The sequence below is a fragment of the Aedes aegypti genome, chromosome 2 (assembly GCF_002204515.2).
Source record: "Aedes aegypti strain LVP_AGWG chromosome 2, AaegL5.0 Primary Assembly, whole genome shotgun sequence".
NCBI classification, from domain to species: Eukaryota; Metazoa; Arthropoda; class Insecta; order Diptera; family Culicidae; genus Aedes; species Aedes aegypti.
Window position 1 is genome coordinate 391,023,288 of NC_035108.1, and position 13,589 is coordinate 391,036,876.

The window sequence follows — 13,589 nt, forward strand, 5'->3', positions numbered from 1 at the left end:
GTAACAACAGTCAAACAAGTCTTTGAGTGAGTATTTCCGTGAAAGTACGGTGGATTGAATGTACAACAAGATGAAAGTCAAACACTGATGCTACTCTGTTGAACGCATATATGTCAGTTTATTAATAGCAATATTTTGTCCAAAATTCGTCTTAGATATGTCATTTCATATAATTAGCTTGCCGTTTCTAATGTATGGAACGACATTCAACCGATCAATAATTTCAACGCCGTTCTGATTGTGTGGGTATCCTACAGCGGAAAAATGTTTCAAAGTCGCATGTACCAGTGAACAGTTGAGATATGAAACAGTATACATCGGTGAAGTTCTTAGCGATGTGAAATATACATCCTGAATTCCTGAAAGCTTTCGTGATGACGGAAACGATGTGAAAACTCATCACTTCAAACTTTTTTTTTTCCTGAGAAGAGGGAGGATGTGTGGTACTGAATGAACATTGTCATAGATCTTGTCTTCCAACCCTGTTATGATGGTTGACAATCAAAAACCTGTTGAAAGAACTCCGAGAATGTAACATCGGATCGGACATCAAACGATCTAGTAGGCATGGCACAACTTCGTCGCCTTACTCCTATAGTAATGTCAGAATGGAATGCAAGGTTCTTCGTGGTGCTCCCGCTTGCCAACAACGATTCTGGGCTGCACAACTTACATAAAGATTCCACAGCTATCCAGGATGAGCCGTTTATTCAAAATTAATTTTAAGTCTCCAGAACTCCCGAAATAAATCCCTTCTCTCAGTTGACATGGACGAGTGTTCGAAACAAGGTTGATGAAGAGTCTTACATCGTCGTTGACGTGTTAAAAGCTTCCGTCACAAATATATTGAGCTCAATGAATGCATCATAAAATTTTAAGGTATGTTCCAATTCCTCTCTAGTAAAGAGAAAGTAACAAATAAAAATCATTTCCAAAGCACAAACAGAGTTTGGAAAGATTAAACAATACAAATATTGGTTAACATTTTTGTTCTATTTCCATTTTTCACATGATATGACGATTTTCACATTATTTTATGGGCCAAAGAATATGTACTTGAGAATGTCACATCTTGCAAATTTCATCTTACACAACAGTGTAGTTGAACTTAATTGTTCTGGATTCAGCCCATAATTATTGATACCTTTCTCAATCTTGAGACACTGTTTAGCTGGATCAATCCTTTGAAATCGAAACAAAAACTAGAACGAAAAAAAATCATAAAATCAGCTTGCCATTAACTGACCACAATCAGCTGGACCACGGCTGAATAGGCTGAAGCTTGTTCCGACAACGATCAGAACAACAAGAGTGTTTGTGTAAGCTTGGAAACCGGCAAACACGAGCAGCTCGTTGCATAAAAAGGCTAAGTGATAATATTGCCGGTACCGTCAATGAATAGACTTTGGGAATGTGATTTATTTCAAACGTATCAATATTATAATCAATAGGTTATAGCAGCTAAAGTTGCTATCATTTCCATATTTAGGCATATATTTTTTTCGAGCTTATTTACAAATAACATGCAAAGCCTCTAGAACAGAGGACCTTTATTACTTAAGACGCTGTCCATTAGAAATGAATGAGTTTTGAGGATTTTATGATCTCCTTTTTGCCACAGTAAATAAACCTGTTTAAATGTTAAAATAATGCAATATGAGAAAACTCGTTAGTTCTCAATAATTTCATGTATTTCTGAGTGATATGTCTATTTACTCCATACACAAGATTAAGACAAATAAAAAAAGTTACAATCGAAAAAACATACGAAAAATTTTAACACTATTAAATTTTTTTATTGATAGTATTTTGTTTTATTATTATTTTAAAGTATTCATTGCGATTTTTAACGTGTTTGATGTTTGTTTGAGCTCCATATGTTTAAGTTTAGGGGCCTTCCTTAGCCTAGTGGTTAGAGTTCGCGTCTTCAAAGCAAAGGATCTTTTCGTAATGGAAATTTCTTCGACTTCCCTGGGTATAGAGTATTATCGTACCTGCCACGTGATATACGAATGCGAAAAATTGCAACTTAGGCAAAGAAAGCTCTCAGTTAAGGTGAAGATAAATCGAAGCCAAACCTCAAATTTTCAAGAGCACAAATCTGGAGAACCAAACATCCGTTTGAGCTGAAAACTTAATCGTTTGGTCACTAGCTGGTGGTGAGCATCGATTAAGTTTTCAGCTCAAACGGGTGTTCAGTTCTCCAGATTTGTGTCCTTTAAAATTTGAGGTTTGGCTTCGATTCATCTTCACCTTAATAACTGTGGAAGTTCTCATTGAACACTAAGCTGAGAAGCCGGCGCTGTCCCAGTGGGGACGTAATACCAAGAAGAAGAATATGATTAAGTTTATATATGCTGCTTTGATGGAGCTGAACAGTTGCGTTAACTAATTCAAAATAATTTGTTTGACAATCTATGTTTCGCATATAGTTCTAGTATTTGCATCACTTACGGTTACACGAAACCAGCCGTAAGAGAAGGAACATAAATTAATGTATTCCAAATACACAGCGCTCTCAATGTATACACGGTGAGTGTTATTTTTTATATCACTCGCCTGAACACAGATCGATTTTTTGTCCACATCTTGCCGAGCAAGTTCTAGAGGTTATTTTAAAAACATTTCGTTTGTGTTATGAATGCGAAGTAGAACCGAAACGAAACGACATGGCGCAATGAGTAACAAGAATCACACCGATGCACACATAAAAACTGTTAACTGGAAAATATCGTGTGAATGGTTGTTGATTTACCGTTTGTGCAAAAAAGAGTAAGAGCGTAAGCGACTGTTTAGTGGTTATTGATGGGTTTAGGATACGTTGTTGGAACTATGGAAATTGAGACGATGGAAAAACAATCTACAAGAACTTGTTGCTTATTAGTGAACTTTTCTTTCGTTTTGATATTGCCTCTCAGTGGCAGATGTAGCCATCGTCTCATCTTAGTACAATCTGGTCGGCATTAAATCAGAGTGTACCAAGTAGAGTAACCAATATATTTTGGACCCCTATATATTATGGACCCCCTGGGCCATTTTCCTGCAAATTTCCCAGTTTAAATCGAAATACCAACTCAAATCGCATGCCATTTGGAAAGATAGGACTATTCCGCACTCGCATCAACCGTTTGTACATAGATAATGTGTTTATTTTATCTGAAATTAGGGTAACGGTCGTATTTTGGACCCCCTAAGGAAGTGATTTTAGTTTTTTGTCCTAATTAATTAATTGCACAGCGTAACCAAGTCAAAGAACATGCCAAAATGTAGAGAAAAACTTCCCCTATGAGATAAAAATGTCCCTACGATCATGTAGGATCCAAAAAATGTCGTAAATAACTGGTTCATCTATGCAACCGTTACAACACGTTACACACAGAAATTGAAGCCGTCAGAAATTTTTCAAATGTAAACAAAAACGTTTTTCATATTTCTGCACTAGAAGCGTAGAATTTCTTCGGTTTTCCATTGTCAATCGATTGATTAGACTATGGGCAAGCTGATTATACAACCAGTGTCGTGGACTTTGTCGCCAAACGATAAAAAATGCCGGGGGTCCAAAAAATATACTTTGAGGGTCCAAAATGTATTGGTGTGTCCAAAATAATGAAAAACCGTGCTTCACAATTCAATTATTTACGACATTTTTTGGATCCTACATGATCGTAGGGACATTTTTATCTCATAGGGAAAGTTTTTCTCTACATTTTGGCATGTTCTTTGACTTGGTTACGCTGTGCAATTAATTAATTAGGACAAAAAACTAAAATCACTTCCTTAGGGGGTCCAAAATACGACCGTTACCCTACGAAACATGGGAAAATTGGATGATTCTGATGCAAAACTATCTTATCTCCCTTTTACTTTGACCAAATTTGATGAATGTTTTAAACTGCGAGATAATTGCATTTTTAAGTCGATTCCAGAGTCCGATAGAAATTTTTTGGATGTTATATGGTACTGTAATCCGGGGTAACACTGGTCAGTTTTTTGGATGGTTTTTAAATATTTCGCTTGAAAATACAAATGTTGCATTTTTTGTATTTCTAACAAGTACTGTCATCCATAGCTCGTGACCATATACTGTATTTTGTTTTTTGATATAGCTGATATGGGGTAACATTCGTCACCTATCACACTGGGCCAGGAGCAGACAAAACCTCTAGCGCTTTAGGAGTGCATTTTTTCGGGTTGGTGTCAAAGGAGACTTATCTTGAATTTGGTTGTTCTTCAATTTGATGATGAAAGTTAGTTGGAAATTTCACCGCAAAGGTGGCGCTGCGATACAAACTTTTTGTTTTGCTTCCTAGAGCTTTCGCGTCTTCGAAAAAGTTTTAGATCGTGTAAAAATATGACAAAGTGTCGAAGACGCCAAAGTTCTTGGACTTTGAATAACAAAGTTATGGTAAAAAATGTGAAAATCAATTAAATCTTACGTTTTTTATACTTTTTACGTCAAAATCGTAAAATGATTTATATTGAACACCATGCGTTGCTTAAATTCGATAACATGCATTTACTATATGACAAAAAATCTTGTTTTTATTTGTATATTTTAATTTCTGAACAAATTATTGTAAAATATCATATTTTTTAACATAACTTTGCTCAAAAAGTTGCAAATTTTCGCAAAAACTTATCAATATTTCCAAATACGCTATATTTCGTCTACCAAATGTCAAACTTTGGGGGATGTATATTTTGATATATTTAAGATATCAAAATTCAAAATACCATAGTTTTCATATAAATAGAATAGACTTATTACATATTAATTACATCATTATACTACAAGTTTTTTGACATATTGCGTCAGTCAAGATTTGTTAATAAAATACTTTTTGTTAGTCAGGTGTTTAAGTATATAGAAATTTTCATATTGTTGTGTGGCTTTTTTGTCATCACCAAATGGAACTTCGCTGTGGCTTACTATAATTTATTTTTTACACCCTGTTATGACCATGTTGAGACAGTTCTCTCTGACATAAATCACAATTCACAGAATGTATTAAAATAAAAGTATATGATTAACACATCTTAACTGACGCAATGTGTCAAAAATCTTGTAGTATAATGGATAAAGTTAATAATACAATCTATTCTATTTATATGAAAAAGATGGTTATTTTTAAATTTAGATATCTTAAATATATCAAAATATACATCCCCCAAAGTTTGACATTTGGTAGACGAAATATAGATATGTGTAGTCATAACAGCCATAGATATGTGTAGTCAGTCTACGCTGAGCTAAGTGAAGCTAATAAACGGTTTAATCAACGAAAAACTATGCTTGCAATGATGTATGATTCCAAAAATGAGTCAAGTATTTCTCAATTTACCTTACATACAAAACATTTTAGTTATTCAATGTTTGCATGTAGGTTTATTGTTTGTACAAACTTTTCCAACAGTATCGATTAAATTCTTAAAAACTGTAAGTGATCCATTAGTTGAGGGTGTTCCTATAGTTGCAGTAGTGCCATTTTCACTGATTGTATTGCATTGGCCACAGAACCGACACTGCCAATCGACGTATTGGCTTGTTGATACACGAAAAAGCTATAAACAGCGTTCAAATTGCTATAAAACTGATGAAATATTACTAAAATTGGTAAAACTTTTCTTACTTGTACCAATAATTGCGGCAAAGTGTTCCTATAGTGGAGGTTCCCATAAGAAAACCACGGATACCGCAACTATAGGAACACAAATTAAAAATATACCGCAACTAAAAGAAAACTGTACCAATAGTGGAGGTTTTTTTTTCACTGACATGCCGTCGGTTACTGAGATGAAATCATTTTTCTCATTAAGTCAATGGTCGTTACCTCCCGTTGCAACATTAATATGTACATACATTGTGCTTCTTGATTTTAGGCGATTAAATGAAGTTAAATCGTGCTCCACTATTGGTACATCTACCCTATTTGTAATCAAAACGAACATTGTCAAAATAAAAAAAACTTTGAAATCACCTTTAGACATTGTTCGATCAAATTTCTCCCATCGATCAATTTGACCCCGTAATACGATACGATTCGCACACAATCGAGAACTTCTGTGTGTGATTTTAACACATGATAAAAAAAAACCTGCTCCTGTGATGATTCTTCTTTTTTGCAAAGTAAAGAAGCTCCACATTACTAAGCACCTCCAAGCGTCGTGAAGCTTGAGAAAATTGAGTAGAAATCAGCACAAAGTCGAACGCGCAACACGATTTTAATAAATGTTTGAACTCAAATCTGGTACTGGATAAATGTTTGAATGACATCTGGTGCTCTGATGGCTCAACAGTACAAAAATACTAAAATCCATTGCCCATTGTTCGTATGCAATTAAAAAACAAACAACAAATTTTACGTTCCGAATGGTTTTTATTTTTAATCTTGATACACAAACTTTAAATAAATACACTATTTATTCATTGGACGGTACAACAAAAATGTTTCGTTCTAATCTGTCAAGATTTACTGACATAAATTCTAAGCGACTTCAACGATAACGATAAAATACTACTTTACTAAATATGATCGTCTTTTGTTCTTAAAAAAATTCCTTTCTTTTGTTTTTTTCGCAAACAAATAACTTGCCAACAAACGCTTGCTATCTTTATGTTATGGGAATATTTAATTTTGATTCTCTACTCATATCGATTTTAACATAAAACTTCACAAGAAAATAATACTCGCATCAATAAAACAGATAATACAAATTCGTCAATTGATTGTGATGATCATACAAGGAAAGATAATGAACTGAACATATGCATTTTTATGCATCAAGCATATGATTTAATTCGATTGCGATGTGTGATGATTTGATTTATCTTTACGACTTCTGTAAATAACTCGTATGATCCTATCGATTCAATTTTACAATATTTCTCTAACATAATACGTGTTACGCGGTATCACGACGGCAATCACAAATTTTGCCTGGTTTGTTTCGTTTCGCCCTTAGACTCTATATACGTCCTATCCTATGTACATGTGTAAAACTATAGAGCAAGCAAAGACACTTGAGTTCGGCTTATGCACAGAGTACGGATTCACCTCCCGGTTTTCGTTTTATGTTTCACAGCTTTTCACCTCACCAGCACTGGTTGGCGCTTTCGCGAGAAAAGCTCACCAAACTACTCATATTATAGATTTCTATCTTTATGTTTCTTCCGAAGCTTCCACTATGGAAGCTCTGGTCGAAATCGTTTCAACTAGATGAAAATTTAATTAAAACACTTCTATTCGATGGATTCGATATTCATGAAACTTTCTATGCATATCTGGCTGTACATTTCCGAATTTTTCTTATGTTTACATAGCAGTCTCTAGTGGTTGAGAATAGCTGCGGCTATCCGAACTGAGCATGTCCGTCATTGGTGGCAATGCTTCGTCGAAGTTTGTTTCGAGCAGAGCTTCGGAACGGGAGCGAGCGTAGTTTGTACGTTGCGGAGCGCGTTGAGGTTCCTGTTCAGCTGATGCCTCATAAACAGTCTTTGGTCTACGGCTGCCGTTACTATCAACACGTGGCGGAGGAATTATGGACTCCCGTTCCCGTCCTGGAGTGGCGTACTTTTTGACCGCCCTCATGTATGAATCAGGGCGTCGAATTTCCCGAGCGTCAATGCTGGGTGTCGATGGTTCTGGCCTTCGAACTTGAATCGACGGTTGTTGGTACTCGTGAGGAGCACTGAAATTAAGGCGATCAATCTTCTGATCGTATGGCAGTGTACTTGCACTTAGCTGGGATGCGTTGGCCGAGGGTGGCTCCGGAGGAGCTGGCAGAAAACTACTGTGACCGTTGGAAGGCAGTGGTTCGTACTCCGGTAGGCGATTTTTGAGTTCATTTAGGAATGATAGATTATCACCTTTGATCCGCATCGGTAAAGTACTTGAATTGCCGTAGAAATCGGGCCCACTTTCGTCGTTATCGCCCTGGTGATGAATGATAGGTGTGTCTTCGTTGATGGCCGTGTTGATGGAATTGTTTCGGGTAACCCCTGAGTAAGTAGTGGAGTTGTCCCGGAATCCTTCGTTTCTAAATGCAAGCTCAAAAGCGGTACTTCCTCCATGGGAACTATAGTCCGGTAGACCGTAAACCTTGGTACGCGGTGGACTGTCGTTAGGGCGCTGCATGAAATCGGCTGCCTCGCTTGTAGTGCCATCAGTGTAACCCATTTGGCTCTTCAATTGCTCTGTATATTCGTTGCTGTACTGCTGCTTGTCGTACATATCATAATTTGTCTCCGAGCTGAGCACGCTTTTGTCTACGGATTCAATCGAACCATTTGACGCCATCTTTTTGTAGTCTGTGGTCCCGGTGGTGACCGATTTCAGCGTGTCCGTTGAGCGTGAGACGACCTGTTGGATATGAAGTGTTGTTAGAAATGTTTGTAAATAGACATTTTACAAAAAAAGTATAGAAAAGCGTGTTAGAAGATGGTTAGTGCACTTACAATATTTATACATCCGTAGGCTAGTATAAATGCAAATTACGAAAAATAGTAACATTAAGTATATGTAATCAAACGAGTTAAGATGAAGATAAATCGAAGCCAAACTTCAAATTTTCAAGAGCACGGATCTGGAGAACCAAGCATCCGTTTAAGCTGAAAACCCAATCGATTAGTCACTCGCTGGTGGTTCAGTAAAATTGTGTTTGGCTGTAACCCTTTTGTCGAAATCATTTCTTCAAATTTGATAGAAATTCCGTTTAGTCCATTCAATAATGAAAAAAGTAAATAGATTCGTTATCTGTAAACCTCATTAGAATTACCTTTTTTAATGAAAGGTTTGTAGTTATTCAAGAAAGCAAACGAATTATGAACAATTCAAAAAATAACTTAAAAGTTGCAGTATCTAGGCTTGGAATGCTCGAACATCAAGTTGAAAGAACAGCAAAAGGGCCAGATACAAGAAGGGTTAATGTTACGAAATTAGTACAAAAATTTAGTTGTGTATCACTAGTAATTAGATTGCTTTCTTAATAGTTTCACTATTAAAACAGTGTACTAACATTAAGGATAATCTAACGAGCATGGAATAGCATATTCTGATAACTATAGCAACTGAATCAATTTATCTCGTTTTCATGGCAAATGAAGCTGCCATGGGAAAGATAGGGTTAAATTTTCAACGCAATCCAAGATTTCCTGGCGCATCTTTTGAAATATATCTAACGTGTACTTGAAATTGTTGTTCTGCAAAACCCAAAGAAAACTATCTGATGGATTTTCTGTGAAATTGCTGGTTTCATTTTGCGGAACAATTATTTTTGGAGTAATTTGCGATGGATTCACAAACGGGAGATTTTTGATAAAATTCGATCATTTTAAGAAAGGTCTAACAGAATATGTAAAAAAAAAAAATGATTAAACTCATAATAAGAGAAATTTCTAGTGAAGTATCTGTATTTGTAGTAGGATTCCTTGCAGAGGCGCGTCCACGTTCGAAACCATGAAAAGGACAAACGTTGGTAAATATTTTGGACACAGTGAAGTTAAGAAAAACTTTAATCCTGGACTTGAAATTAAAGTTCTCTATATTTGAGGGTTTGAAAAAAAGGATTGTAAGTGACATTCTGGTCGGTTTTGAGTTGCGTTGAGGAAATTTTAATATTTTCAAGCGTTCTAGCGATATTTTAAGTTGATTTTTCTGCTCAACAGAACATTACAATACTAAGAAAGCTTTTCGTTTATACAGGGCTTGTAGCGACTGAGTGAATTAAAAAAGCAAAATGAAGACCTCTTGCTAGAAAAAAGAAATCTTAAAGGAATTAAAAAGATACCGAAAAAGACTAAACATGGACTAAAAAAACAAAACGAACCCTAATAGGAGCCATGAGATAAGAGCATAAGATTCTAAGATTAGACACTTTTTTTTTAGAATTCCTTGTGACATTACGACAAAAATTACTGTATGTTCTTCTACTTGACATTAACATCCTCACTGGGACAGAGCCTGCTGTTCAGCTTAGTGTTCTTATGAGCACTTACACAGTTATTAACTGAGAGCTTTCTTTGCTAAAGTTGCCATTTTTGCATTCGTATATCGTGTGGCAGGTACGATTATACTCTATGCCTCAAGGATATTTCCATTACGAAAAGATCCTGGACCAACCGGGAATCGAACCCAGATACCTTCAGCATGGCTTTGCTTTGTAGCCGCAGACTCTAACCACTCGGCTAAGGAAAGCCCCCATTACTGTATGTGTTTCTTTCATAATTTTCCTTAGGAATTTCGTCAGAAATTTATTCATGTATTTGCCCAGATGATCAGAAATTACTTCGGAAATTTCTAAAGGATTTCATTTAGTGATTATTTCCCAAGGAATTGCCCCACGAATTTTCCTAGGAAATTTCTTTAAGAATTTTGTTAAGAATATCTTAAGAAATATAATTTCTCCGACGATTACTTCATAAATGTTCTGAATTCCTCCAAAACTTCATTGAGACATTTTTCAAGAAAGTCCCAACTCCTCAAAGGTTTTATCCAGAGAATCATCGATCGGTTTTCCTGGGACATTCTTAAAAATTTCCGATCAAAACATTTTCTAAAATTCAATCAATAACTTCTCCAGAAATTCTAGGGATATCCTTCAACATTGTGTTTTAGAACCCAAATTATATTTAGAAACCCAACAATTGCTCCAGGGATTCCGTCTAAAATTTCTACAAAAATTCCTCCAGTAATTCTTTAAGATTTGCTCAAAGATGTCAAGAATTATTCCAGGAATGTCTCCAGGAATGTCTCCAGGGAAATGCCAAGGAAATTTTTCTGCAAAATAAAACCAAGAAGTTTTTCCAAGGAAAATCCCAAAAAAAAAACCTCTGATAAAACCTGTGTAAGTTTTGAAGTCACCCTTTATGATTATTCCACAGGATTTTATGAAGAAATTTCTCGAAAAAACATTAGACAGAATTAGATATGTGTGTATGTTTGTTTCGAGGAATTTTTGGTAAAACTGCATGAGTAATATTTCGATCAAATGATAGAAAATTCCTAGGAAAAAATAGATTTATTCCAAGAACACATAAAGGAATTTTGGATTCTTGAGAGGAAACGTGGATGAATTTTTGAAGGAATCGACATGAACATGCATAGGTATTCGCACAGGGTTTCTAAGGAAACAGCTTTGGAGGTAGTAGCTTTGGAGATCTCAAGGATTTCCTGGAGCAAATTCTTCTAAGAATCCTTTAAAAAATCGCTGAAAGAATTTTTGGGATAATAAGTAAAGAAATCTCTAGATGAATTTCTGGCGAGATCCCTGTAAGAGACCCTGAAAGTATTCTAAATAAAACTACAATGATAATTTCTGAAGCTCTCCCTCGGGGAATCTGAGACGAAGTTCTTAAAGAGCCGGTTGAACACGTTATAGTATTAGAACGTTTCTTTAGAGCATGTAGAATGTTTCATCACGAATCAATGCAAAGAGAATAAGGAAAAAAGATACCTCAAAAAACATTTTGGTTAAAATACATGTCTTAGAGATAATAAAATCGACCAAAAGTTATTCTCAGAAAAACTTTTTTATTACAGTCAAACCTCCATAAGTCGATAGCTGAAGGGACCATCGACTCATGGAAATACCGAATCATGGAAACTAATGCCTTGAAAAGCTTTTTGTGGAGACCATCATAGTAACCAAGAAATGTTGCTTTTAGTATATATAGTTCCATGAGTCGATATCGAGTCATGGAGTATCGACTCATGAAGGTTTTAATGTAACTATTTCTCCATCTATGTCCCAAACGTCTGCTTCCAATCAAGATTCGATGGCGAAAATTAAAAAATATCGAAATTGGAGTCTTTATGCAATAAAAAAATAAATTTAGAAATATTTGGAATATTTCTGAATAAAATCGGGAAGAAATTCATTGAAGAATTCTGGGCGAAATGCACCTGGAACATTGCATTATTTCTTTCCAAAATTCCCCAAAGAAATTGATAACATATGAGAAATTTCGGAAAGATTTTCGACCCATTCATACAATTTTGGCCTTCTTCTTCTTCTTTCTGGCGTTACGGCCCAACTGGGACAAAGCCTGCTTCTCAGCTTAGTGTTCTTATGAGCACTTCCACAGTTATTAACTGAGAGCTTTCTATGCCAATTGACCATTTTTGCATGTGTATATCGTGTGGCAGGTACGATGATACTTTATGCCCTGGGAAGTCGAGAAAATTTCCAACCCGAAAAGATCCTCGACCGGTGGGATTCGAACCCACGACCCTCACAGCTTGGTCTTGCTGAATAGCTGCGCGTTTACCGCTACGGCTATCTGGGCAATTTTGGCCTACTTTGTATGAAAATCCGAAGATTGGCAAAGAAATCTTGTAGGTCGAAAATTAGAGCTTTTCCCCTATCTTTACTAATTATGAAGCACATGTTATCCCAAAAATTACTACAAATATCTCTCAATGGATTTCTTCAGGAGTCAGAGTCTCCTCAGAACATTTCTTGATGTATTCTTCTCCAAATTTGTTTTCAGATTTTTCATCATATTAAAAAAAGGAAAATTAAAAAAAAAATACTGACGAAACTTTTTCAATTATTAGGATTTTGCAAATTCTGTTCCAGATTTTACATCAAAAATTCTCCATAATATTGTTTTTTTTTTCCAAATTTATCATCAACAATTTCTCAAGCGATTTTTCAGGGTTCTCGTTATAAAATTTCTACAGCTATTTTATCAGTACTTTTACACGAATTACTAAGGGATTCCTTCTCAAATGCCCCTTTGATATTTTCCTAGGATTCTTTCAATAATTCATTCAAAATGCCACCTCCATGCATTCCAACTTCATTATAAACTGCTCCGTAATTCCTGTAAAAAAATCTTCAAAGATACCTCCAAAAATGGGCAAGAAATTTCTTCACAAGTCGAAATTTTCATTAGGATCCTCTATCAATTAAGATGCAATAATTTCTTCAAAAAAAATATACAGGAATCCATTGCGAAAATTCCAACATAAGATTACCCATATTTTTCTCAAGCATTTTGCTGATCGATCGCATATGCTCTATGACTTTGCAATCGATATCGACAATTGTACAAAACAAACTACATGGTTTTAGGTAGAGATAGACGTAGGCTGGTGTTGGTAATGTATTTGAAGTTGTTGAAGAATTAGTTTACCTTAGAATACTCGTGACATTTGACTATGCATTTTCAGTGTAGCGAATGTTTCTGTAACCTCAGTGAACGTAAGGTCTGAATTATTCTTCAGAAGGTAAGGCGCACGAAAATGCCCAAACGGTAATACGGTGCGTTAATAAAAAGCGACATTCTGTTCTACGTTCTAGGTTCATACCAAATCATAGGAATATACTTACAAAATTCCTTCTTCGAATCGAACCCTGCGGATCAATGCTGTTAAGACTGCGCAAGCTTTGCCGAATGCTATTCCTACGCTGCAATCTCTGCGTTTGTCGATACCGAGATTTATACACCCAGCAAACACACAGACAACACAACATCATTAGCACAATTATCAACGCAGAAATCATTCCAATTGCAACGGCATCCGCTTTCCAGAAGAGAGGATCGATTTCAACCTGAAATTGTAGATTGTGTGTTAGATTACCTCGTT

General features: G+C 35.7%; 1 protein-coding gene across 4 annotated transcripts in view; it reads right to left on the reverse strand.

The window, feature by feature from the left end:
• Positions 1-6,357: 6,357 nt before the first annotated feature.
• The window catches only part of LOC5572817 (protein bark beetle), a 74,076-nt gene continuing 66,844 nt past the window's right edge, over positions 6,358-13,589 (reverse strand). For 3 of the 4 annotated variants that reach the window (XM_021847007.1, XM_001654172.3, XM_021847006.1), the window contains 2 exons: positions 13,333-13,554; positions 6,358-8,360 (listed from right to left, as the gene is read on the reverse strand). In XM_021847007.1, the coding sequence (XP_021702699.1) occupies positions 7,314-8,360; positions 13,333-13,554 (1,269 nt within the window). In that variant the 3' untranslated portion in view covers positions 6,358-7,313. Of the gene's footprint in view, positions 8,361-8,455; positions 8,476-13,332; positions 13,555-13,589 lie in introns of all 4 variants that reach the window. The other variant, XM_021847008.1, reaches the window with a different exon arrangement.